Source organism: Hemisphaericaspora subhashii (assembly GCF_019202705.1).
Source record: "Hemisphaericaspora subhashii strain CBS 10753 chromosome Unknown scaffold43, whole genome shotgun sequence".
In the NCBI taxonomy this organism is placed as follows: Eukaryota; Fungi; Ascomycota; class Pichiomycetes; order Serinales; family Debaryomycetaceae; genus Hemisphaericaspora; species Hemisphaericaspora subhashii.
Genome location: NW_026057307.1, coordinates 70,827 through 95,889, shown reverse-complemented (window position 1 = coordinate 95,889; position 25,063 = coordinate 70,827). Strand labels below are relative to the sequence as shown.

General features: G+C 34.7%; 13 protein-coding genes across 13 annotated transcripts; 3 read left to right on the top strand and 10 right to left on the bottom strand. All coding sequences in view use genetic code 12, as the record gives it.

Annotated features, from left to right (window-relative positions):
* Window positions 1–34: 34 nt before the first annotated feature.
* Window positions 35–1,624, bottom strand: J8A68_003350 (uncharacterized protein; the record flags this gene model as incomplete). Its single annotated transcript, XM_049407197.1, has 1 exon — window positions 35–1,624. One exon carries the CDS (start codon window positions 1,622–1,624, stop codon window positions 35–37), a length of 1,590 nt encoding a protein of 529 aa, XP_049263404.1.
* Window positions 1,625–1,935: 311 nt separating this feature from the next.
* On the top strand, window positions 1,936–3,255 carry J8A68_003349 (tRNA dihydrouridine synthase; the record flags this gene model as incomplete). The annotated part of the gene is made up of 1 exon (XM_049407196.1): window positions 1,936–3,255. The coding sequence occupies one exon, from the start codon at window positions 1,936–1,938 to the stop codon at window positions 3,253–3,255; it is 1,320 nt and encodes a 439-aa protein (XP_049263403.1).
* A 2,267-nt stretch (window positions 3,256–5,522) lies between these two features.
* Window positions 5,523–6,825, bottom strand: MAF1 (RNA polymerase III-inhibiting protein; the record flags this gene model as incomplete). The annotated part of the gene is made up of 2 exons (XM_049407195.1): window positions 5,523–6,728; window positions 6,820–6,825. 2 exons carry the CDS (start codon window positions 6,823–6,825, stop codon window positions 5,523–5,525), a joined length of 1,212 nt encoding a protein of 403 aa, XP_049263402.1.
* Window positions 6,826–8,215: 1,390 nt separating this feature from the next.
* RAD57 (putative DNA-dependent ATPase) lies at window positions 8,216–9,682 on the bottom strand (the record flags this gene model as incomplete). The annotated part of the gene is made up of 1 exon (XM_049407194.1): window positions 8,216–9,682. One exon carries the CDS (start codon window positions 9,680–9,682, stop codon window positions 8,216–8,218), a length of 1,467 nt encoding a protein of 488 aa, XP_049263401.1.
* A 369-nt stretch (window positions 9,683–10,051) lies between these two features.
* On the bottom strand, window positions 10,052–11,185 carry J8A68_003346 (uncharacterized protein; the record flags this gene model as incomplete). The annotated part of the gene is made up of 1 exon (XM_049407193.1): window positions 10,052–11,185. One exon carries the CDS (start codon window positions 11,183–11,185, stop codon window positions 10,052–10,054), a length of 1,134 nt encoding a protein of 377 aa, XP_049263400.1.
* Window positions 11,186–12,416: 1,231 nt separating this feature from the next.
* Window positions 12,417–13,541, bottom strand: J8A68_003345 (NAD(P)/FAD-dependent oxidoreductase; the record flags this gene model as incomplete). Its single annotated transcript, XM_049407192.1, has 1 exon — window positions 12,417–13,541. One exon carries the CDS (start codon window positions 13,539–13,541, stop codon window positions 12,417–12,419), a length of 1,125 nt encoding a protein of 374 aa, XP_049263399.1.
* Window positions 13,542–14,453: 912 nt separating this feature from the next.
* J8A68_003344 (NAD(P)/FAD-dependent oxidoreductase) lies at window positions 14,454–15,578 on the bottom strand (the record flags this gene model as incomplete). The annotated part of the gene is made up of 1 exon (XM_049407190.1): window positions 14,454–15,578. The coding sequence occupies one exon, from the start codon at window positions 15,576–15,578 to the stop codon at window positions 14,454–14,456; it is 1,125 nt and encodes a 374-aa protein (XP_049263398.1).
* A 118-nt stretch (window positions 15,579–15,696) lies between these two features.
* J8A68_003343 (NAD(P)/FAD-dependent oxidoreductase) lies at window positions 15,697–17,194 on the bottom strand (the record flags this gene model as incomplete). The annotated part of the gene is made up of 2 exons (XM_049407189.1): window positions 15,697–15,853; window positions 16,098–17,194. The coding sequence occupies 2 exons, from the start codon at window positions 17,192–17,194 to the stop codon at window positions 15,697–15,699; spliced, it is 1,254 nt and encodes a 417-aa protein (XP_049263397.1).
* Window positions 17,195–17,523: 329 nt separating this feature from the next.
* J8A68_003342 (NAD(P)/FAD-dependent oxidoreductase) lies at window positions 17,524–18,651 on the bottom strand (the record flags this gene model as incomplete). Its single annotated transcript, XM_049407188.1, has 1 exon — window positions 17,524–18,651. The coding sequence occupies one exon, from the start codon at window positions 18,649–18,651 to the stop codon at window positions 17,524–17,526; it is 1,128 nt and encodes a 375-aa protein (XP_049263396.1).
* Window positions 18,652–19,807: 1,156 nt separating this feature from the next.
* On the bottom strand, window positions 19,808–20,671 carry IPP1 (inorganic diphosphatase; the record flags this gene model as incomplete). The annotated part of the gene is made up of 1 exon (XM_049407187.1): window positions 19,808–20,671. The coding sequence occupies one exon, from the start codon at window positions 20,669–20,671 to the stop codon at window positions 19,808–19,810; it is 864 nt and encodes a 287-aa protein (XP_049263395.1).
* A 303-nt stretch (window positions 20,672–20,974) lies between these two features.
* On the bottom strand, window positions 20,975–22,075 carry SPO11 (Spo11p; the record flags this gene model as incomplete). Its single annotated transcript, XM_049407186.1, has 2 exons — window positions 20,975–21,872; window positions 22,032–22,075. The coding sequence occupies 2 exons, from the start codon at window positions 22,073–22,075 to the stop codon at window positions 20,975–20,977; spliced, it is 942 nt and encodes a 313-aa protein (XP_049263394.1).
* A 597-nt stretch (window positions 22,076–22,672) lies between these two features.
* On the top strand, window positions 22,673–23,335 carry J8A68_003339 (uncharacterized protein; the record flags this gene model as incomplete). The annotated part of the gene is made up of 1 exon (XM_049407185.1): window positions 22,673–23,335. The coding sequence occupies one exon, from the start codon at window positions 22,673–22,675 to the stop codon at window positions 23,333–23,335; it is 663 nt and encodes a 220-aa protein (XP_049263393.1).
* Window positions 23,336–24,258: 923 nt separating this feature from the next.
* On the top strand, window positions 24,259–24,993 carry J8A68_003338 (resistance to Congo red protein; the record flags this gene model as incomplete). The annotated part of the gene is made up of 1 exon (XM_049407184.1): window positions 24,259–24,993. The coding sequence occupies one exon, from the start codon at window positions 24,259–24,261 to the stop codon at window positions 24,991–24,993; it is 735 nt and encodes a 244-aa protein (XP_049263392.1).
* Between the last annotated feature and the right edge of the window lie 70 nt (window positions 24,994–25,063).

Sequence of the window (25,063 nt, the reverse complement as noted above, 5' to 3'; positions counted from 1 at the left end):
CAAAAAAAAATATTGGTCTTTTTTCTCTGCCTGGTTAACCAATTGGTTCTGGATCTCCAATATTCAATTCATCATCATCACTGACGTAAGTAACTTCAAATCCAGCATTCTGATCAATTGTAGATTTCTCAAATATTGGCATAGTCTCAACTTGTTCAATATCAATTGGATCAAATGATACTGAAAAGTCGTCATCAAGCGAACAACCACTTATTTCCACTTCTTTCTCCTTCATCATTACTTCATGATAAGCTTTCAATATATGTAATTGGTTGGCAAGTACGCTAGAATGGGATCTGCTTTTTGGTTGCGACATGATCCATTCAACACAATTAGTAAGTACTATCTTCACATTATCCAATACGATATTTGCATGTTTAGTATACTTAAAAAACGACATCAATTTCGGCATTGTCTTCGTATCAATCTTCAAATTCATCATAGAATAATTAATCAATTCTTTTCCAATATTAATTGGTGATTCACCTCTTTCAAGCAACAAGCTGAGATAAAATACTGCTGCAAATCTGAAAAACTGCCCACGGGATAGCTTGCTCGTGTCCAATGAGAGTTCATTGGCTTCAGTGTCACTGTAAATATTCCCAGGTTCGACATCGCTGTCATCTGACACTTGCATTTGATGTAAATATTCCGAATTAAGTTCTTCATCGTCCAATGATCTACTCTTAAAGTCATCATAAAGATACTCTAAGGGACTATCTGGAGCAATTGGTGTCCTTGAACCATGCCTAATAGATGTCATCATTCTCTTTAGTATTTTATAGTTAACCCCACTCATATTCGAACTAGAATCACGCACATTCTTAACGAACATTTCAACATCCTTAATAACAGGAATTATTATGTCTTGTTTAGACTGATATTTCGAACTAATCAATTCAACCATATTTATCACTGATCTTGAATCTCCATTGGCTCTATTCACCAACAATTGATACACATCACTAGTATATTCTATCCTACCCTGACCATGAATATATTTCCGTTTCAAATTCTGAAAATTGGCTGCCAGCTTGGCAATCTCAATCATATCACGGCTCGATAAAGGATATAATTCAAACAATTGACATCGAGACAAAATCGCCTTTCGTATTCTTTTATTCAATGAAACCGTGGTTGCTCCAATAAAGACAAAATTCCCATTCTCAACAAAAGGCAACAAGAAATCCTGATGAATTTTCGTAAATCGATGAATCTCATCAATGAAAACCACAATCTTCAATCGTCCCACGTTTTCATATTCTCGTTTCTTATTCTCTTGTATAATTGAACTCAGTAATTCTCGTAAATCACCCACGGTCGCATTGGTGGCTGACAATTCTATAAATGCATATCCACATTCATGTGCCAATATAGATGCTAATGTGGTCTTGCCCACACCTGGTGGTCCATAGAGGATCATCGATGGCAAGTAGCCCAATCTGATGAAGTTTGTAATTAGTCCATTTCGGGGATCAACTAGATGGGATTGGCCAATGTAATCTTTGAGGCTGGTGGGTCTGATTGCTTCTGCTAAGGGGGATGATAATTTTGATCTAAATGAAGAATTCGCTAGATCGTTTAATGTCAGATTCGCCTCCTCGTCGGTTTCTCCATCTGTCATTATTTGGGGATTGAAAAGCAGTAGTACTGAGCCTTCATAATGACCGCATTTTACTAAGACACGTGAAATACTGTCAAAAATCCCGTGTACCCGCTACCAAATCATATAATTATAATTGTATGGGGGGATTTTTGCATCGCATCAAAAGAAAAAAAAGAAACAATTAAAAATATTTTTTTTTTTTAAATTTCTTATTTGAGTTGAAAAGTTCAAATATCTCAGATTCAGTTATTCTTCTTTCTTTCCGTATGATTAATAGAAACTTGTTTAACCAAGTAAACGGACTTATAAAAAGACACTTATCAACTAATATGACAGTATCTACATCATCGACTAAGTTACAAGGAAGGCAACTTTACGATGCCATAGGACAACCAAAAACAATAGTCGCTCCGATGGTAGATCAATCCGAATTAGCCTGGAGAATCTTATCAAGAAGATATGGAGCCGATTTATGTTATACTCCAATGTTTCACTCTCGATTATTTGTCAATGATATCAAATATCGTGAAAAAATGTGGAATTCTCAAGAAGATGGGGATCCAGAATATGATCGTCCTGTGATTGTACAATTTTGTGCCAATGATCCGGAATATTTATTACAAGCTGCCAAAATGGTGGAAGATAGATGTGATGCTGTGGATTTGAATTTGGGATGTCCTCAAGGAATTGCCAAAAAGGGGAAATATGGGGCTTTTTTGATGGATGATTGGGAATTGATACATAAATTGATTAGAACCTTGCATGACAATTTAAAAGTCCCCGTGACGGCAAAGATAAGGATTTATGATGATTGGGAGAAATCTTTGGAATATGCTAAGATGGTTTTGGATGCAGGAGCACAATTTATAACTATTCACGGAAGAACTAGAGAAATGAAAGGACAAGCCACAGGATTAGCCAATTGGAAAATTTTGAAATATTTAAGAGATAATTTACCTAAAGATCAAGTATTCTTTGCTAATGGTAACATTTTATATCCAAATGATTTATCTAGATGTGAACAAGAAACTTCATGCGATGCAGTCATGTCTGCTGAAGGAAATTTATATAATCCAGGAGTATTTTGGACAGCAACTGATGACAAAGATAAGCAATTTGCAAGAGTGGATAAGATGTTACGAGAATATTTTGAAATTGTGAGATCATTAAAGGGAGAAGGATCAAGAACGGCAATGAAAGCCCATTTCTTTAAAGTATTACATGCATTCTTGAACGTTCATAAAGAATTAAGACCAACAATTGGTCAAACTAGTGTACATGCACCATTCGAAGAATGGGACAAAATAGTTAAACAAGTCGAAGCTATAGTGGAAGAAATCTATAAGCAACCAAATATTGAAGAATTGGACGTTATAGTAGAAGGACCAGTGGAACATTGGGGAGGTGCTTATAAGAAAGTTCCATATTGGAGGTGTCAACCATATTTCAGAACTGTTGACGGTGAGAAGCAAAATACTAGATTATTGAAAGTTGCTGGTGAAAAGGAATTGATTGCATCTTCAGCCGAAGCTTCTGAAAAACAAAAGAGAAAACTCGAGGAAGAAAAGGCTAGTGAAGAGAATAACAAGAGAAAACTCGAAGAGGAAGCAACAGAAGATGAAAATGCGTCAAAAAGAAAAACAGCTTGAACATAATAGATATAATACAAAGCTTGTCTTTTTCATATATATAAACATGTATCGAAAACCAAACCATATAGGATAGATTAATAGACATTTAATGAGTAATATTTACTTACATAGCTAGTATTGAGGTTTTAGTATTATCTTTGAACTACCATGAGCCTTGTAATGCAGAAGTAACACTCTACCGAAGTTCAAATTACTGACCGTGTGGTACCTTCCCAAACAAGCGACAAGGTCAGGAGCCTCTCATCGGGAGTCACCTCCAAATAAGACAGCCATGGAAAGTTTTGATTGATAACCAAACTATGCTGGTCAAAAGAAATGTGATATAAGAGGTAGCCTTTCCCTTTTTGATCCTATCTTTTGCAATTATTTGCCTAATTTTAGAAAAGTCTTGTGGTTTTCGCCTTCTTCAGAGTCTCCCGCATTCAACAATACTGGATTATAGAGAAATTTATTAATTCTTATCAAATGATTAACTCAATGGACTGCGAAAAAGACATGAGCTTAAGCATCCAAATGCGACACCATGTTGGGGTACATTCTGCCTTTTTGCACTTTTATACAAAGATTGGCTGCGAAAACTCCGTAATTTATATACAGGGCTTTGTCGCGTGTCCAAAGTTTTTGGAAGGCATTTTTACTTCCACATTTTGTATACAATTATATCCATGTGTACTAACAAAATGTATTATAAATTTCAGAAAGTATCGAATGTATTAACTTTAATGACTATTCCAAAAAATATTAATAATTAATTGTTGTTGATGTCTGATGTAACAGCATCTCTGCGTCTGATGGCAAAACAGCATCTGCGTCTGATGGGGAAAATGTCATCAGCGTCTGAAGAGAAAATAGCATACTCTGATGAAAAAAAAGGGTACACTTCACAAATAGTTTTCCGATTTGGAACGCATTTTACTACCATAATTTGTATAGAACTAGAACTATAAGTACTAACAAAATGTATTAGAAATGTCTGAAATTATAGACTGTATTGGCTTTCATTAGTATTCCTAAAACTTTTAATAATTGTTACTGTATTGAAAATTTTGAGGAACGAAAGTTCCTCACTTTTCTGACGAAAAAAAGTTCGTCAAGTTTCTAGCGAAAAAACGTTGGGCACTTTCTTGCTAGGCACTCCTGCATACAAATGTAGCATACGAAGAACCACCTTCCAGTACATGAACAACAACATCTTGTCTAGTTTTTACTCAGATTCTTAATTGATATTAATTCAAGCAAAGCCGAAAACACAGAAATGACTCTCTTTAGGGTTTGTATTCCTTGTAGAATGGTCGTTGTGAAGTGCCGGTTGAAGCAACTAAGAGCAAGCGTAATTTGGGCTATTTTAGTTCACGATGTCAGATTTAAAAACTTCGTTAACCATTAAATTTCGTGTGTGTACTTCAATTTCATGCTAACAAAGTGTACTTGGAATGATTTGAAGAAGAGGGTTAGTGAGTTTTATTCGCGATGTTAGTAATTTTAATAATTCGGTTTCTTGGGATGCTAAAAACTCCCATACACCACCCCATAGTGAGTGACATTATTTTTTTGGGGTGTTTCAACTCATACATTCATCACTCCTGTTGTATCTTCTACGTACGGCAGAAGAGTAAATTCAAATTTTAAGAGCACGAAAGGACCCTTTTTCAACTTCAATAGATATAATACTAGAAATTACAATTCGTGGTTAAAGAGAATTGTGTGCACCCGCAGAAACTCTACTGATACTTTTGCAGCAATCTGGCAAGCGATGTTCTAACTAGAGGGAACCTCAAGAAAACCAAAGAGCAGTTCAATAGAATTGTTTGAATGACAAGAAACTAGTTCCTTAAGTTTCAGGATTCCCTCTCTCCAGAAAACCATGAATACAATTGCGTTCCCCAAAATTTTCGTTTCAAAACACTCGTTTTTGCAACCATTATAGTAGTTATTTTGACAACCATTAGAAAGCAGCAGGCATCGACTTGCTTGCTAGCAATCTGCACCGTATAACCCATGTACATCTCTCTTGTAATATATGATATAATATTGAGATTCACAGTTTACCTCAGGTGAGTATAGATATCAAATCTTTTACAAAAGATGTATAACATCAAAAATGCTATGAAATTCAATTAATGTTGCTATGTATGTCATACATACATAATTACACAATATAATAAAACAGAATTAGCTCAAATAAATAGTAATACTTAAGAAATAAAAAGACAGACTGGGGGGAAGTAGCTCTAACTAAATTGATTCCATAAACTCTGGGTTATCTAAATTTCAATATTTCCAACCACATCGGAATTCTCATCCAAATATTCATCCTCTATTATCACAGCTTCATCATCATCAGCCACATATTCATCATTCTCATCATATTCTTCTTCATCTTCATCTGCATGATGAATAATCTTGTCTTTATTTCGTTTACCATCATCTTGTATTTTTGAATTTATATGCGAATAATGAGCTTTATTTATGGCAGTTAAATGAAGAAATGTAACTCTCTTTTTCTTTTTATTATAAATAAACCAATAATATGACCACATTGGTTGATAAGGATAGGTCAAGTCTTCAAATATAGATTCATCCGATGGTTGAAATTGATAAATTTGACATACATCAGGAGGACATATGTTTTGAAATTGTAAATTTGGTGAATTACCACCACTTCCACTACTTCTATTTGAATTAAAACTATTTTTCCTACTAGTGGAATGAGTATGATTCGTGGTTTGGGCATTTAAATATGGAGAAGCGGATTTTGAAGGTATCACATCCATGTAAGAATTTATGATATCCCAAATCCAATTTAGAATATCTTCCTTTTTGCCTAATGAGATCAAAATATTATTGAATTTTTGAATTAAATCTTCTGGTGAATCAATTCTATAGAAATTTTCAGTTGTTGGTTGTAAATTTGTAAAATCTTGATCTGGGAAAGTACTATTCAAGATTGCAATCAAATATGAGAAAGTTTTCCTCGTGGTTACATTCTTCAAAGGGCCAAATGGTGATTCATCGATTGCATCAATATCTGCATCACTTAAAGATTTAGATAAATAAGTCGAATCATTATTATTCTGATTTCCATTATTATTTGGAGGCAGTGAATTTCCATTATGATGATGATGATTATTTGATTTATCAAATTTGAAATTTATCAGATTATGACTAGCTCTTCTTTGTCGTTCAATAGCATAACTTCCTCTTCTATCAAAACCCAACGGTGGTGGAGAAGAACTTCCACCAAAGATTGAATTTATAGAATTTTGACGTTCACGTTCTAAAGATCTTGATAATTGATTATCTTCAATGATTTGATCTAAATGTTTATCAATCGTTTTAAATAATTTCCTATCTGATCCAATTGGTTTGGTTGTAAATAAATCACATCCTCCTCTAATAACCAAATTATTATCAGGTGAATGGAAATTTAGTTCTTGATTCACAAGTTCTAAATCAACTTCATCAATGTACTATAATTATCATAGACGTTAGTATATCTTTACATGCTTGTACAAGGGTGGTCTTGGGCCCTGTTTACCGAACCCGGAGATTGAAACATACCTTCATGACTTTTCTATCTCTTTTTTTTCGTTCGTCGATGTGTTCCGGGGTATATGTTGTTAATGATGAATACTCAATGAGTTATATAGCTTAATTGGTAACAAGTACTCTATATTGTTGTTAGTATAAACACGCGTTGTATGAGTAGGTGCGGTGTGTGGGGGTTGAATATTAGTTTTTTGGGGGGTTGAACGTTCAACGGGTAATTTTGTGTTCTCTCAATTAAATTTTGTGTTTTACCAAATGACCTGACCATGAAAAATGAGAACCAAACCAGAGACAAAATGAAAACCGCACACAAAACCAATAAAGAAGATTTCTTCTGGTTAACTAAAGCAGTCACGAGGTACACGACCACGTTTTATTATTTTAGTTAAATAATTATTTGAAATACACGACCTTGATTTCATTTTGAATATTTTGCAGCTATTCAATGTCATTCCCCAGGTGGGTATGACGTACCTGTTATCCCCCCTATACACAAGGATCGCATTCTTTTGTATCATTTTTAATTATATTTCAGCAGTATTATATCAATATTATAACTCACAAATTGATGGTCCAACACCTAAAGATTGAGCAGGTGGTATATTAATGCATAAAATTTGCATAGTATTCAATGGATTAGGTATTCCAATGAGAATAGGGTGAGGTAAGATGTCTAAAGGGACCAACTTTTCCAACAATCTTCAAGAAGAGACCTTATAGCTAGGGCTGTAGTATCCCAATGCACATTTGGATATCCCTGTGAAATGATCGCGAAACGAAAGTTTATCCAGAATGGTGTGGTTATCAAACAAGGTACGAACAAGAATATTATAGATAATTCAAGAAATTATTAGGAGGAAGCATGCACAAGAGCTGTTAGTCAAAGTATTAGAAGAAGTATTAGGCACATCAGCTACTATTTCACTTATTTGTTTGATAGCCAAAAGATTCTATAATTAAACAATCCAAAGACTGCTGCCTATCGTTTCCGAAAAGTTCCAGTATTCTGCTGCCCAATTGTTGGAACTTTCGCAACCGTCTTCTTTACTTTTAGATTGGTCTCTCAACCTAGTCAAAAGAACCCTCTTATCAGGATAAACTGCGTTTGCGTGCATGAGACGCAATGCATGGTGCATATCCGGGGTTTTTAATGCACATTTTTTGAGGCTAGTTAAATGTATTCTTTGTACACAAAACTTATCTTTGTGAATTCTTACATGTATAATTTGCCACAACTTGTTAGGAGCAATCCAAACACAGAACCAGGTAAGCTTATCGCCGAGAATTGCTGGTTCCGCGGAAATTTACAATTTGTGCGATTGGCGATAATTCAGAATGCGCTTTTCACAAGTGCATAAATAACTTTCCTCTGACAACAGTTTCTATTGTCTGTTTGTATATATACTATCTATATTTCTATTAATCCTGTTTTATCAATTTTAAATTGATATCTATTAAATCTATTTGAACGAGCATTATGATTGGTTGAAACAACCTTAATAAATCTCTCAACTTGCCAACCAGAAATTAAAGAATCAGGTGTATTATTATCATTTGGCTTATTTTTATCTTCCACATATGATCTTTTGCCATTATTTATACTTGCATCACTATTGTTTGTTCCTTTAGTAGAATCTGCAGTTGAATCCCTTTGCAGCCACTCCAGGTCTATTTCCGTTTTATCTTTCATCACCGGTTTGTATGTCTTTGTCAACATGATTCTAGTGCTATTTCTTCTTGTCCAAGGATATCCCAAAGTTGGTACTATCTTTTTGGTCTTTCCATTTCTCAATTTATACGATTTTAATATTAATTCTTTCACATCTTCTAATTCTCGTGTTCTGTCCACAATTGGTGCTCTTAAATCAATATCTTCACCCATCTTTTGTCTCTTATTTAGATTATTATCAAATGATTTTGATATTTCATAATCTAATAATTCCATTTGTCCTCGATTTAATGAAACTTGATGTGTGGGAATATAATCATAAAGAGTATTTGCATCCCATCCTGAAGATATACCGGTTTGGATATCCAAATTAAGCGGATATGCTAAATCATTCTCATTTATTTCCAGAATCATCTTCAGAGGATCAAAAGTATGATCACTCACTTGATTAACTACAACAATCGCAATATTATATCGTTGTGCTAATCTTGTTAAATGACGATGTAATAAACAAATATAATGCAATTTGGTCGATCTATTTGCATATTTTATATCCTTTCTAACCGTCTTCAATTGATTTGCCTGTTGAAATTTTATTGCCTTGAATTCTGGTAGATCTTTTAATTCCAATTCTTGTTGGTCAATTCTCATTCGTAAATAATTTGAATTCAACAAACAATCTTCCCTTCGAAAATGCTGGGCGATCGAATCAATAACTACCAACTTAGTCTTTCCTTTGTCTTGTTCTAATTTAATCGGCAATTGGGTATATAGTATATGGTCTTGACTCTCAAAATCTTGACAATATATATATGAAATATTCTCCATGGTTACTTCCCCTTCATGATTCTGAAACATATCTTGTAACCTCTTAGTTTCCAAATACGATTCAGTGGATACATGAATACTTTCACTTCCTGGATAATTAACCTGACATTGTAGCAATAACTGAAACAAAAAATGGGATTTCCCACACCCACTTGCTCCAAACACTTCCACAACTTCTCCCAACGGTATTCCGCCTCCTAATTCTTCATCGGCACTAGGTATACCAGTGGATATAAACTCCTGCAGTAGTTTTATCTCTGTCTGTCTGGGCATTAAATCATTCTCGAGTGACTTGAAATAATCATCGATTTCTCGAATCGGTCGATCAACAATTCTTGATAGTTGTGCATGATCATCTTGATATTGGAGGATATCCATAATGGATTTCCCATGGGATTGTAGAAGACAGCTTAAGTAAGGGAATTTGAATGAGGATGTGAATTCATTTGGGCCTAGTTGTTTCAAATCATCCATTTGCAGTTATCATATAACGGTTAGAGATGTTCTAGACCGAAATATAAAATTTTGGGGATGTGTGTTTTTTTTTGGTATGGCGGGAAAGACGCGTTGCAAAAACTTTGGAAAGATTGGTTGCGAAAGAAATGAGTAAGGAAGAGTGGCTACAAGTCCAAGTAAATATTTACATAGATCTTTCTAATAGTATGAAGTAGAATATGAAACATCTCTATTAAAGTATACATAGAAAACAGTTGAAACTAAGAAAATGCTGTCAAGATACTAACCCAATTAATATCCCAAGAATTCCTTTGCTTTAGGAATAAAGTAATTTCTAGCCTTTGCAAATCTTACTACAAAATTAGGAAGGGGAAAACCAAACATTGCCCCAATCCCCCCATCTTTACCTAAAGGAACCACAAACCTATAGGACGTGTCACATTTCTGATATTCTCTTAACTGGACAGACTTTTGTTCGAATATTTCAAGATCCACAGTTGCTTCAAACACAGCTTTTTGAGAATACATTAAATCAACAACAGAACTCATTGCCATTTCCAAAATGTCACCTAATACGATAACTTTGTGGTATTGCGTGAGTCTGAGATGTCCATCGGTATATACGTACCCAGAAGTAGACAATACTGAATCAGGAAGGAATTCTGTGTTTGGAGTATGTTTAAATGCAGGAATAATGAGTGAATATTCCTTCTTGGTCCCATCACTAAGAGTTATTGATTTGAAGTCTTTGCTAATGCCAACTTTTTCATTATTAATGATTTGTGCACCGAAATCAGTCAATTTATCAATAACAATGTTTCTATGATACTCTTTCAATTCGGGTAATGGATATTTATTACCTGTGTACAAATCGATAGTTTTGTCCTTACCATAGTTTGATGCTAGCTCGGCCGCGACTTCAACTCCTGTAATACCACCACCCACAACAGCAATACTATCTGCCTCCTTGATATTCTCAACTAATGACTTCAATTGTTGAATTGAATAGTTTTGATCACGAATATTATCTAATTTGAAAACACTCGATTCCATTCTTGTGCCTGTTGCAACAATCAAATTATCGTAATCATAGCTTATGTCAGATTTATAAAGATATACCTTTCTTTCCTCCAAATCGACTTCTCTAACAGATCCTTGAACATGTTCAACATTATGACTAGGGTTATTAGCACATAAATGTGATATAATTTCTGTAATGCTGAAGACCACCTTTTCAACAGACTCAGGTTCTATTAATAATCTAGGAGTGGCAATATTGAAATAAGTATAATCATTGGGCGAGATAATGCTGATGGATAAGGATATATCAGATGGATTATTATTTCTTGAAAGTAATGTTCTTAATGCTAAAATAGCTCCGTATGAACCACCTAGTATTATAATCTTTTTGCTATTGACAGTCATTGCTTTGTTTGGATGTTTTAGAAAAATTCAAAATTTAAGTTTGTAGAGGCGATGGAAGTCATTTTATAGTTTTTTCATTTGCACCCGTACAGACACTAAAGTGATTTTTCTCAACGAGAATTATTTCGCAACTTCAAAGCCACAATTTAAGGCTTGTAAAATACGATTTAGTAAAAACTTATTAATTTTTGATTGGAGAGAAAAGTTTGGGCGGATAACGGATAATTTCTTTGATTTAATTATCCCGTGGCGGTTTTATTACCTCAAACAGTTTATGACCGAAGCAAATATTGATTTAAGCTTAACCCCATCCTAAATCATTTACGCTTTATCCCCCCAGCCAACTCGTACCAATGGTTTTTAGTGAGTATACAACCCAGTCCTGCTGGTCTTGGACTCTCACACTACTTATGTTGCTTTTATCATACACCTAAGTGCCTATAAAAGGTTTTTACCATTTCTACAGAACGTTATGCCCTATATGTATCAGAGGGTCAGTATCAGTTTATATATTATAGTTTATAATTTTAGTGTATAATTTAATCGATACCGTTTAAGAAAAAAAAAAAAATTCGTTGTTCGAAGAGATAGTTTCCAACTTGGAATTATTGTCAGCATCACTAAAAACTATATGTTTCGTTCACAAAACTCTATAACTGACAAAACTGGTCATGGATTTTCATTTATTACGGTTTACTAATCGGAAGATCGGAAGCTAAGGGGATGAAACATAGTGTTCTTTAAACAGTTGGATGCGTATTTTCTCGTTCCATCTGACAGGGCTTCCATGTGGCAGAGCTACCCATCTCGTCGGTTGATTGTAACTTCAGATGAATGATCAATCAAGCTTCCTTATACAAGATAAGCATCAGAGATTCATCAGAAGAGTAGCAACTTGTCAGTGTAAACCTTGAAGGACACTAAGCCCGTCCCACCACATTCTCAAGCTACTCTACCTTAAATTCTTTTAAACTGGAATTTTCACAAGAAATACCACTTCCGTCTTTGTCACGAAGAGGTTCTAACATTATGTTTGACCATGTTGGATATTGGCCCATTTTCGAAGACAAACAAGTACGATATTAATTGATATATAAATCCTAAAAGAGAAGACAATAAGTTTTTACTTTCCATAACTTTGAGCAAGCGCACATATAGCAGCGTGACTCTTAGCCCAAACGCAACATAACGATCATTTTCCACGGTTACGACATAATTGAAAACTCCCGTTTTAAGTGAAAAAGTCCTTTCCTCTAGGGATGTAGTAATCTTTGGCCTTTGATAACCTAACTATAAAATTTGGAAGTGAGAATCCATACGCAGCGCCAATTCCTCCGTCCTTACCCAATGGAATCACATACCTGTAACCCGTTTCACTTTTCTTATGTTCCTTCAATTGCACAGACTTCTGCTCAAATATTTCAAAATCCACTACAGATTCAAAGACCTCCTTTTGAGAAAACATTAAATCGATACATGAGCCTGCACCCATTTCTATGATATCTCCTAAGCAGAAGACGTTGTGATATTGTTCAAGTCTGAGGTGCTTGTCAGTATAGACGTACCCAGAGTCATTCAAAACCTGCTTAGGAAGAAACTCCGTATTTGGAAAATTTCTAAATGCTGGAATAATTAGTGAATACTGCTTTGTAGTTCCATCATTAAGAATAACCGATTTCATATCCTTGTTGACTCCAACCCTTTCATTATTGATAATATTCACACCAAAGTTTGTTAATCTTTCAGCCGCAGCAATTCTGTGACTCTCTCTTAATTCGGGTAATGGATATTCAGCACCAGTATATAAATCAATACTCTTGGTTTTACTATAGTTTGAGGCCAACTCTCCTACAACTTCAACTCCAGTGATACCTGCCCCTATGACAGCAATACTTTCAGCCTCTTTAATATTTTCAACCAATTTGTTCAATTCTTGGATGGTGTAGTTATGGTCACGAATATTGTCTAACTTGAATACAGCTGAATCCATTCTGGTACCCGTTGCAACAATTAAATTATCATAATAAAAAACCATATCAGATTTATGAAGATATACCTTTCTTTCATCTAAATCTACTTCCTTGACAGATCCTTGAATATATTCGACTTTATGTATCGTATTGGCAGTTAATCTATCTATCAACTTTTGAAGACTAAAAAGTACTTGCTGGATCTTTTCAGGCTCAGTCAACAATCTAGGACTTGCAATATTCACATAGGTATGATCATTCGGAGAGATTATCTTAACATTTATGGATATTTCTGATGGATTCTTTCTCGAAAGTAATGTTTTTAAGGCTAACACTCCTGCGTATGATGCCCCTAATATTATAACCTCTTTAGTGTTGGTAGTCATTGCTTATTTTTTCGTGATTTAAAAACAATCAAAGATGAAGTTTAAAACAGCTGATGGAAGTCTTTTTATATTAAAAGAAATTTGAGATGGTCATATTTTGCAGCCAGTAGCCTCTAACTGATTTCGGCTCATTGTTCGCATTCGTGGACTAAAAATTTTGATAAATCCGTTTAGACCGAGAATTTATTAACCTTGCTGCAGGTATTAAATCCGTTTAGACCGAAAAAATAAAAGTTCACCGAAGCGGACTTGGTTTGAGAAATCCACCAAAGGATTTGCAGCTTAATGCATATAACAAATCTTTATTCGTTGTGTTATTAGTCAAGAATACCGATGTCCGGCGATAAATTGCAAGGACAATTGTTATTAACATAAAGAACTTTCATCTCCGTGTTAGTACCGTTTCTTGGAACATTGATACCTAGAGAATGGAATAATGCTCCTAAGCGAATCAGCACTTTCAAATAGAAGTAGAGATATTTGTTCTTAATGTACTCTTTTGACCTGCCTAAGTAGTATTTGTTGATAGATTTTAGACCCAAGGCAATTACATAAATTTGTAGGCCATTGATTTTTAGTATCAACTGCAGCGATTACTCTTAAATGACTCATCTTACGCCAGAAAGAAACTGGGTAGAATTGGGTTTCATAAAGATTAAATCTTGGGAACGGTTTCCTAGTTTGATTCTCTACTGAATTGAAAGGAAATATCACTTATAAGTGGTTGAGTTGTCCAAAAAGGGCGCTTACGTTCTATTAATATACTTTTATAAATTTGTATTGCGAAGCAAAGAAACATTTGACCAACTCAATAGAAATAGAAGGACATATTTAAAAACAATAGACTAGAACCATTAGTATTACCAGAATCTCACAATAGCAACAGCAAATATAGAATATATGTAAAGAAAGCTACCCGAAAACCTCTTTTGCTTTAGGAATAAAATAATCTTTGGCTTTTGCGTATCTCACCAAGAAATTGGGTAAGCAGATTCCATACGCAACACCAACACCACCATCCTTTCCCAATGGAATAACGAACTGGTAAGATGGTTCATATTTTTTATGTGTCTTTAACTTTACTGATTTCTGCTCGAAAATCTCATAATCTACTGTCGATTCAAGCACCAGTTTTTGAGCATAAACTAAGTCAACACAAGAACTTGCACCCATTTCTAAAATATCACCCAAACAAATCACATTATGATATTTCTCAAGGCGGAGATGCTTGTCTGTATACACATAGCCTGAAGCGGCTAAAACTTTTCCGGGAAGGAATTCTGTATTTGGAATATTTCTAAAAGTAGGAATGACAAGCGAATATTCTTTTACTGTCCCGTCCTTAAAAATAACTGATTTCGAGTCCTTGCTTACTTTAACCTTTTCATTATTGATAATTGAAACACCAAAATTTGTTAATCTCTCAACAACTTGTCGTCTGTGGCATTCCTTCAATTCCGGGAGGAGATGTTCATTACCAGTGTATAAATCGAACGTTGTAGTCTTTCCATAATTGGATGATAATTCAGCTATAACTTCAACCCCGGTGATTCCAGCACCTACAACAGCGATGCTTTCGGCGTGCTTTATATCCTCAGATAAGCGTTTTACTGCGTTTATGGAATACGAATGATCAAGTAAGTTGTCCAATTTTAAAGCCAAGCAATCACTTCTAGTACCTGTCGCAACCATTAAATAGTCATAATTTAAAGAAGATTCAGATTTATGAAGATCCACTTGTCTATTATCCAAATCAACATTTTTAACTGACCCTTGGACATATTCCACTTTATGTTTAGAATTAACTTTCAATTTGGAAATTAAGTCTTGGAGACTGAAAACCACTTTGTTAATTGAATCAGGCTCGACCAACAATCTAGGACTAGACATATTGAAATATGTATGATCATTTGGCGAGATGATCCTGATGACCAATTCGAGATTGGCTGGATTCTTCCTGGAAAGCAAAGTCCTCAAAGCAAGAATTCCAGCATAGGAAGCCCCAAGGATTATGACTCTTTTCGTGTTATTAGTCATTGATGCTTTGTGTGTTTTAAAAAGACAAAAACCAGTAAATTAAGTTGGGCAACAAGAGCTTTTTATAGTTTCCATAAGGGAAAAATTATTTTATTTTATTTTAATTTTTGCAACCAAGTCAGGGGCAATTACGGGGAACGGAAACATCCCAAAGGTGTAACCCCGAACTGTTGTGGCTCTCCAACTTATTATTATGAAACAATGAATTAACCCAATTTCTTGGTTGATGTGGAACCTCCAACAATGGAAATCTTCCGAGATTATTTTCCATTTGACTATTTTTGGGCGATTTTGATTAGTAACAGCCCTAAGCCAGATCATATTATTAATGAATTACTAAAGGAGTTGGCAGTGATTATAATTTCTGCGGATGTTGATTTTCTTTTCCGTCTTCCATTAGTTGTTTACTTGTTTGATATCTAAGAAATGCATAGATTCAAGAACAGAAAATAGGTATCATGTAACCAATCAATGAGTGGAAGAAAATTATTATATAAGAAACTTACTTAGGATAAATACAGTTTTGCCTTAGGGATCAAAAAATCTTTTGCTTTGAATTGTTTGACTACAAACTTAGGAAGCGGAATGTTCCAAATTGCAGCAACACCTCCATCTCTGCCAATTGGTACAACAAATGATTTGTCAGTCTGAACAGGTTCGTATTTCTTTAGTTTAATATCCTTCTTTTCAAAGATCTCATGGGCAACAGTTGCTTCAAATACTTGCTTTTGAGCATAGAATAGATCAAGACTAGATTTCTTTCCGCAATCTAAGATATCACCTAAACCGATAACTTCATGATAGTTTTTAAGTCTGAAATATTCATCAGTATCCAAATATCCTCGTTTGCTCAAAACCGAAGAAGGGAGAAATTCACTGTTGGGAATACTTCTATACGCTGGAATCACCACTGAATATTTCTTAACAGTCCCGTCTTGTAATTTAACTGCTGTATTATCTTCAATGATCTTAACCATTTCGTTATTTATTATCTCGACCCCAAGTTTATTCAATCTATCTATACCTTTCTTTCTATGACATGATTCAAACTCAGCCAAAGGAGATTCTTGCCCAGTGTATAAAGTCACTTTTTTGGTGAATTTACGATTATTAGTCAACTCCCCAGCAATTTCAACCCCAGTAGTACCTCCTCCAATAACTGCGATTGAATTAGCTGATCTGATCTTTTTGGATAATGATTGAATCTCTCGGATTGTATGATGTTGGCTTTGGATGTTGCTCAACTTGAATGCAAGTGAATCCATTCTGTTCCCACTAGCAATAATCAAAGCATCATATTCTATGGGAACAAGTGATTTATGAAGATAAATCTTTCTTTTATCTAAATTAATATCTGAAACTGATCCCTGAGTGAATGTGAATTGATCCTTACTGTTGTGATTTAAATTCTTTAGTATATCTTGAATATTAAAGAGGACTTTATGTAATAGCTCTGGTTGAACTAACAATCTTGGACTAGCGATATTGAAGTATGCAAAATCGTTGGGTGAAATTAAATGTGCCAGCAAAGATACACTCGATGGACACTGCCTTGCAAGGGTCTTCATAGCTAATAGACCTGCCTGTGAGGCACCTATGACAACTACTCTCTTCATGATGGCTGCTAATAATTTGGTGGAAGAAAAAAGAGTTGAAGAAAAAAGCAAATAGCAACCATTGAAAAAGTTATTGTAGCCCCTTATATTGTTATTATTTTGAAGAGCAATCTTAGTTACATACTTAAGTGCGTGGCCCGAGAAAGTGATTAAGAAGGATTTTACAGTCGTTGCATCAAGATCGATCAACTTCTCTATACGTCATTTTTGTATGAATCACAAAGGCAAGGTTTCTCTAACCACAACATCTATTCTATTCTACTCTACTTAGACAATTATTGAAATCAAAGTAACTTAGCATAATTACATGTAACCACCTGGAAAGAAATTCAAGTAAGGAACCAACGAGCTCTAGATATCAGATAATCTTTTGCTCTCTGACTTCTAACTATGAAATTAGGCATTCGTATTCCAAACGAAAGTGCAACACCTCCATCTCTTCCAATCGGACACATAAACGAAACGCTCTTTTCAGTTTGATATGGTTTCAACTTTGTCGATTTCCTTTCAAATATTTCATACTCTATCGTTTTTGTCAAGACTGGCTTTTGATAGTGGAATAAATCCACAGCTGAAGAAACTCCCATATCCAAAACATCTCCCATACATATCACATTATGGTAATTTTCAAGACGAAGGTATTTATCGGTTTTGATGTATTTGGTATCACTTAAGACTGTATCGGGTAAGAAATCAGTATTGGGGATGTTACGATGTGCTTGAACTACGACTGAGTATTCCTTGATCGTTCCATCTTTTAATGTCACAGATTTTCCATCTTCATTAATCTTTACTTTATCGTTATTCACGATTTCAACTCCGAGCTTCTCCAATTTCTCACTTGCTTTTCTTCTTAAAGGGTCAGGGAATCTGGGTAGTGGCATACCTCTACCAGAATACAAAACTACTTTCTTAGTATCTCCAAAATCATCTCCAATTTCTCCGGCGATTTCGACCCCAGTTCCACCGGCACCTACAATGGCAATACTTTCTGCTGATTCGAGCTTTTTGTGTAAGGATTTAATTCCATTGACGGAGTATTGTTGGTCCTGGATATTATCCAATTTAAATCCAGGTTCCATTAGTCTGGTTCCAGTTGTGATTAGCAAATTATCATAACAAATTTGTGATCCGTCATCTTCAGCGAGACATACCACACGTTTATCTAAATCAACGTTCCCCACTGATCCTTGTATAAAGGTTACACTATGCCTAGTATTCTTGACGTATTTGTCGATGGTATCCTGGAGCTTGAAAAGCACTTTTGGGCATGATTCCGGTTCGAGTATTAATCGAGGACTTGCCATATTAAAGTAGGTATAATCATTGGGAGATATCAAATAGATATTTAATTTTAGATCTGATGGACATTTCCTCGATCTTAATAATATCTTTAATGCAATTATACCTGCGTATGATGCTCCAATGATAACTATATCCTTAACCCTACCTGTCATTCTGTGTGGTGTATAACGATCTAAGAGGCATTTAAATGAAGAAACGGAGGGAATAATCCCCTTCTTTATAAAAGGGATTATTTAAAGTTTGAACCAATTGCATTGTTGTCCGATTCGGAAAGCAGCCTTGCAGCTTTTTTCAGCATGTTCTTTATGACGGCTGCATGTTGAAATTATAACACCCAAGATAAAATTTGACGGAACTTCGCCTTCTGTCAGGATTCATTACCTTAATTCCTACGGCTGCATGTTGAAATTATAACACCCAAGATAAAATTTGACGGAACTTCGCCTTCTGTCAGGATTCATTACCTTAATTCCTTCGTTATCTCTCAAAGCTACATATAAATTCCAATCTGTTACTGGAATTTGCCTTCTGGAATATAACCTTTGCCTGAGAGCTCGTACAAAGTTTATAGACAGGATCAGTGCATTTTAATAAATTACACATCTGATGGAAGGTTATTTATAGAGATATGGAAACGGTCGGATTTCGGACTATTCCCCGAAAACGGCCCATGCTGTTTATAAATTTTAATGGTACTCTGGAAAATACTGATTTTTTTTGGTATTGAACAAAACAAATGATCAATTCACGTGGTAACACAGGGTTGCGTCTTGTCAACTGGAAACCACCATATTATTTACTAGCAATTAATTAATTTTGTGGGGTTAAACTCCTGAGCTTTGGTCGAAGTGGTGAGGAGACAGGGTTTCATGTCGTAAACTAATTATACAAACTGGTAGTGTTCATACCAGTGTGACCGAGCACTATTTCAATCCTTTACCAGGGAGGCATTGGAACCCTTCTTTGATCATAACTTTAATCTAATACAAGAGAACATAACCCATGTGATGCCTTCTTCTTTCATATACTCTTCAAGCTATAAGATGGACCAATGGGATTGAGAATGTTTCTGCTTAGCCGTTTAGAAACTGTCAATAAGCTTTTCCTCGGATAAAGTGAACGGCTTAACGACAGTTCATGCAGAATCACTAATTTGATTGTAGAAAAAAAAAACTTACATTATCGGAGATTTTTCGGACTTGATGTAACTGAAAAAAAAAATTTTTTTACACGATAAGAATCAACATTTAATTATTAAACACACATTAGGTACATACAAATGGGTTCAACATACTATAAACGTCATATTTAATGAGCACCAGAGATGAAGAACCATTTGTCAATAGACTTGTCAATTGGAGCAGGAGCTTCATTAGTACCAGCCGGGATTTCAGAAGCAGCAGCAGCAGAGAAAGTAGCAGTAGTATCTAAAGTAGTGTTGGTTAAATCAATACCCTTAGAATCTGGAGATTCACCCTTGATCAATCTTTCCCAAGCTTCAGAACATTCAGCAATAACTTCTTCAGCATATTTCTTGTTCTTACATTCACCGGAGAAAGCGAATTGGTTTTCTGGCTTACCATCTGGAATCTTGTAAATTCTGAACCATTCGTTAGTGGCTCTTAATAAACCAGGTAAATGAGTTTCAACATCTTCGATGTCATTTAATTTTGGAGCTAATGGATCATTGACATCAATGGCAATGATTTTCCAATCAGTTTCACCTTCATCTAAAAGAGCCATAACACCCAAAACCTTAACTTGTTTGATTTCACCAACAGTGGCAACTCTTTCACCGATTTCACAAACATCTAAAGGATCATTGTCACCTTTGGCCTTAGTTTCTGGGTGGATTTGGTTTGGATCTTCCCAAGTTTGTGGGAAAGCACCATAGTTATGAATGTAACCGTGGTGTGGGAAACAGTTACGAACAAATCTTAACTTACCTTTCTTGATATCTTGGACGATTGGGTTTAATTTTTGTTCCTTGGAGATTTCTACTTTGGCATTGGTCCATCTTGGAATTTCAACAACCATGTTTAAGATAGTTTTTTCTTCATTAGCGAATAATGGAATATCGTGGAATGGAGAAACTGGTTTACCATCCTTTTCAACGTAGACTTTGTAGTCTAAGGTGTTAGCTGGAGCAATTTGACGAGTAGTATAAGACATTTCTTGTAATGATACGATTCAATGGATGTAGAATACAGAAAAGAGAAAGAGTAATGAATGTGTTGAAAATTTTTTGTTGCAGATTTGAAAATTTCAACGAGGTTACAGCGTGTGCGAAATTTAAAATGTGTGTGTGTTATACTGCGAGAAATTAATGAATGGAAGTGCGTCGTCCTGCTGTCGTATTAAAATTAGCAACGTGAATAATTTTATTTGCTGAGAATTTTTATTTTTTTCGTGGTTGCTTTATCGAACACAATAGAAACGAAATCTTAGCACAAGTCACGTGTGTTTGGGTGGAGCTTACTCTATGGACTGAATTTTACCAATCAAATAATCATTAATTGAATTGTTATTTGATAACTCAATAACATTCATTTCTGATTTATTAAACAACAACAATCCTCTTGTTAACTCTCGTCTCCACATTTCACTCAGTTTGTCACCATCCAGGTTCTTTTTCAACATATTTATAATCAATGTAATTTCTCTTAAATTTATTTGCAACCAATTTACCAAATCTGTCTCAATTAAGTATACACCACCATAAATCAACAGATTATCGTACTTAAGATATTGTTTATAGATATTAATACCATAAACATCCGAATCGAAAAATCCAACCGAAACCGTATTCTTAAACAGTTGTTTTAACCAGAAAAGAAATTTTTGAGTTAATTTGTCAGGGTAACCCTTCCCCGTTATAATTAAGAAATTTGATAAGATTGTACTATTAGACTTACCAAGAAAATTAACAAATGATTGAAATACAGCATCCTTTTCTAATACTACAATCAATAGCTTTCTATCAGAGTCTTTATCGTTAGCAGTAATTAGTACCTTTTGAAAATTAATTGGAATTAATGTTGGTTGATTCTTAGTCTGGAAAAACCAATCCCCATAGACTAATCCTTTTGGAGATGGATAGATTCCAATATCATTCTCCAATGACCATTGTAACGATTCTTCAATTATCAAAGTTAATAAATTCTTACAATTAATCTGCTTATGTTCAAATAGATTTACATCTTGATAATAAATATCTCTAATTGTTGTTATTTTATTTGGTTGTTGTATATGGTTGATTAATAGTCTAATGATTTTAATAATTGATGAAAATTTAAGTAATTCATTTTCTTTGGATGAGAATTGATTGATGCTTATTGTTTTCTTGTTTCTATCTGTACTGGATGAACAGCTTCTAAATAGGATAAAAGTTATTGGGACAAAGTTCGTAAGGCTTTGGGTGATTTGCAACCAAATATTCTGAAGTACTTCTAATTTAGTTCTAGATCTACGTTAGTCTTATAAATTTATTTTCTAGTACAAGCCCAACACCCGCTACTTATCCTATACATACCTTGAAGAGTCATCAACAATTTCAATAATCGTACCCCCCTTCATTCAGGCTTTTGTCCTTGAACCAGTTGGTTGTAAAAAGTTAAAAGTTAAAAAAAAAGCAGCAACCGTTAAATTGGCGATGTCGTACATTGCCAAAAATGTCGTACACATGATCATAATAATCAACTGGGGCTAAGAACGGATTGGGATCACATTAGCCATAATATCCGCTAATCAATCTGTTATTTTCAAACATCTATACTATACATCGTACAGAATAACATGGCCCCGAGGTCATGCCAAGTTCAAATTATCCAAAAAAATAATAAATTATACAATGGACAGAAATGATATTTTGGGGATGAATTTGATGTATTTTATTTTATAGCCTCGTTAGCATTAGCCATTTTTTAGATTTCAAATGACCGAAAATTTCCCCCGAATTGATTACGTAACCATTTTTTTTAAAACCAACACTAAACTACACCCCCAAAAAAAGTATGAAACGAAAAGAAAGCAAAAAAGAAAAACAAATTTCTTTATTCCTTGGCCATTGGTTATACAAATTATTTCTTACTTACCAACAAGGGTTTTTCAACAACTGTCGCAGATTCCGCATTCGCTTTCATATCAAAGAGTAATAATAACAAAACATAAAACATGTCAATAATAAATCTTGAACATGTCAAACGTCAAGAATTTAATACAGATTGGTCCGGAGGGGCAAGATGGGCGTTCTTTGCTATATTTGTAGTGATGATAATCATTGTATTATTAGGTACATTCAGAGTAAACAAAAGGAGGATGCAAAGAGGGTCACAACCATTACCAGGGACGAGTTGGATGACTCCACCGTCATATAGACAATCTCAAAATCAATATGATCAACCTGATCATGTCCGTGACCCGGATTTACCGAGTGCATATGTTCCACAATATACTGAGACCGCAAATGAATACGATATGGGGTATTATGATCCACAAGGGGTTTTCCATCCTAATCCGAATGCAAAATCTCCTATTCCTCATCCACCTGAAGTACATCAAAGGACGGGAAATGCGTTCGTTGGGACGGGGGCAAGTCCATTACAATCAAATTTACCTTCACAAATACCTACTAATGCTAATCAAGAGGGAGATCGAGTAGATGATGAAAGTATTGGTGATATGCTTAGACCTCCAGCTGGACCGCCACCACTTTCTACTACTGCCTCAGGCTTGAATCCTAATAGCAATAACAATACATCAGAAGTTAATTATCATACTGTTGAAACATTCACACCGCCAGCCGGGCCTCCACCGGGCCGCACATTCAATAGCTAGTTCTTCCACAAGTCATTCAGAGACATTGCCGACGATGTCCGAAACATCCACAAAAGGAGGGAAACGTTGAACAACAAGCACGGCATAGCCCATTTTTGGTTAATTATTTTCCTAGTTGAATTTATCTTTTTAATAGTAAATATATATTTTTTTTGGCATAGATTGGACATCTGTGTGTTGTGTTTATATCTCCGTCCCGATAAAAGGACGAGAGACGTAACTGTTGCTTTGAGATGGTTTTGCGGGGCCATTTCTTAGGAAATATTACGTCATATAGTGAATTCGTTGAAGAGAGATGATTTTGGGTCCCTTCTAGAATTTTGTAAATATTAGTAAATCGTATATCAAAAATCCTCGTTGTTCTGAATGATGCTAGATTCAATTGAATAGAAGATACGTTTGATATAAACGAGGCATTAAATCCGATTCCATATTAATGTCTATGATATCATAGTTTTTAAGGTATAATTAACCCAACAAGGCTTAATGAGAATAATAAATAACAATAGAATCCTGTGACATGAAATTATTTACGACGTTGCGACATTTTAGTTTGAGCAATTAAATAAATAATATTTTATTTTTCCCCCATAATTCAATCCCATATTATCCCCTTTCTTCTAATTCTAGTTCTAGTTCCTGTCACTCTTGGCTCTCTGTCACTTTCTCTTCTAGGGGAATTCATATATAAATATATTGATTAAGAATTTCAAACAAATTTTTTAATTTTAATTTTAATTTATTTCTTCACTTCCCTTAAGTTACTAAACTTATTAAGTTTCAATTAATAGAAGGTTATAAGAATCATCTACGTAAAAGTCTCATCCAGAGAAAAACTTTAGAAATAGTAACGCCAATTAACTAATCACTTTAAAAAGTCAAAAACTTTTTAAGAAACAAGGCATTAACCAATTTGACACAATATGTATATCAATAATCCGTCAGACCATACAATTGAATTATCCAAAAGACAAGGCAGCGGCTCTACCGGTGTAGGATACATCTTTCTAGCCGTCACATTAGCAGCCGGAGTAATGATGTCAATAGCAATCACAGTAAGAACCAATAAGAAACGGAAAGAAATAGGAAAGCCACCAATCTATGGTACTAGTTGGATTACACCTCCATCATATCGACAATCACAAAATCAATATAATCAACCAAGTGTAAGACAACAAACACGAGATCCGGAATTACCAAGTAGTTATGTCCCAACATATTCTGAAAAAACAAATGAAACTGATTTAGGGTATTATGATTCAGAAGGAAAATTTCATTTAAATCCAAATGCAAAAGTTCCATTTCCTCCTCCTGTACATCCAAAACCTTCAAGTTTGAATCTGAATGATAGAATTGTCGTGCTGGATTCTATAGGCGGCGGTGATGATAATATAGTTAATGATGAGAATTCAATCAACCAATCAGATAGATATTCAAATGAGTCTACACCTCCACCACCACCTTCTCCACCCCCATTCTCGGCTCTTCCAATAACTCCATTCCCTGGAGGATATACTGAAAGTCACAGTGTAGAGGAGAGAAGAAGTGAAAGTGAACCAAACAGAGAGGAAGAAACAAGAACTTCGACGGTTGCTAATATTAATAGTACTACTACTACAACTGATAGTGCTGTTAAAAAGAATGAAATTTCTACATAGATGCAATGATTATCATTGCTAGAAAGTTTTCTTTCTTAATTTATTATTTTCTGGGTTTTTTTGCATAATG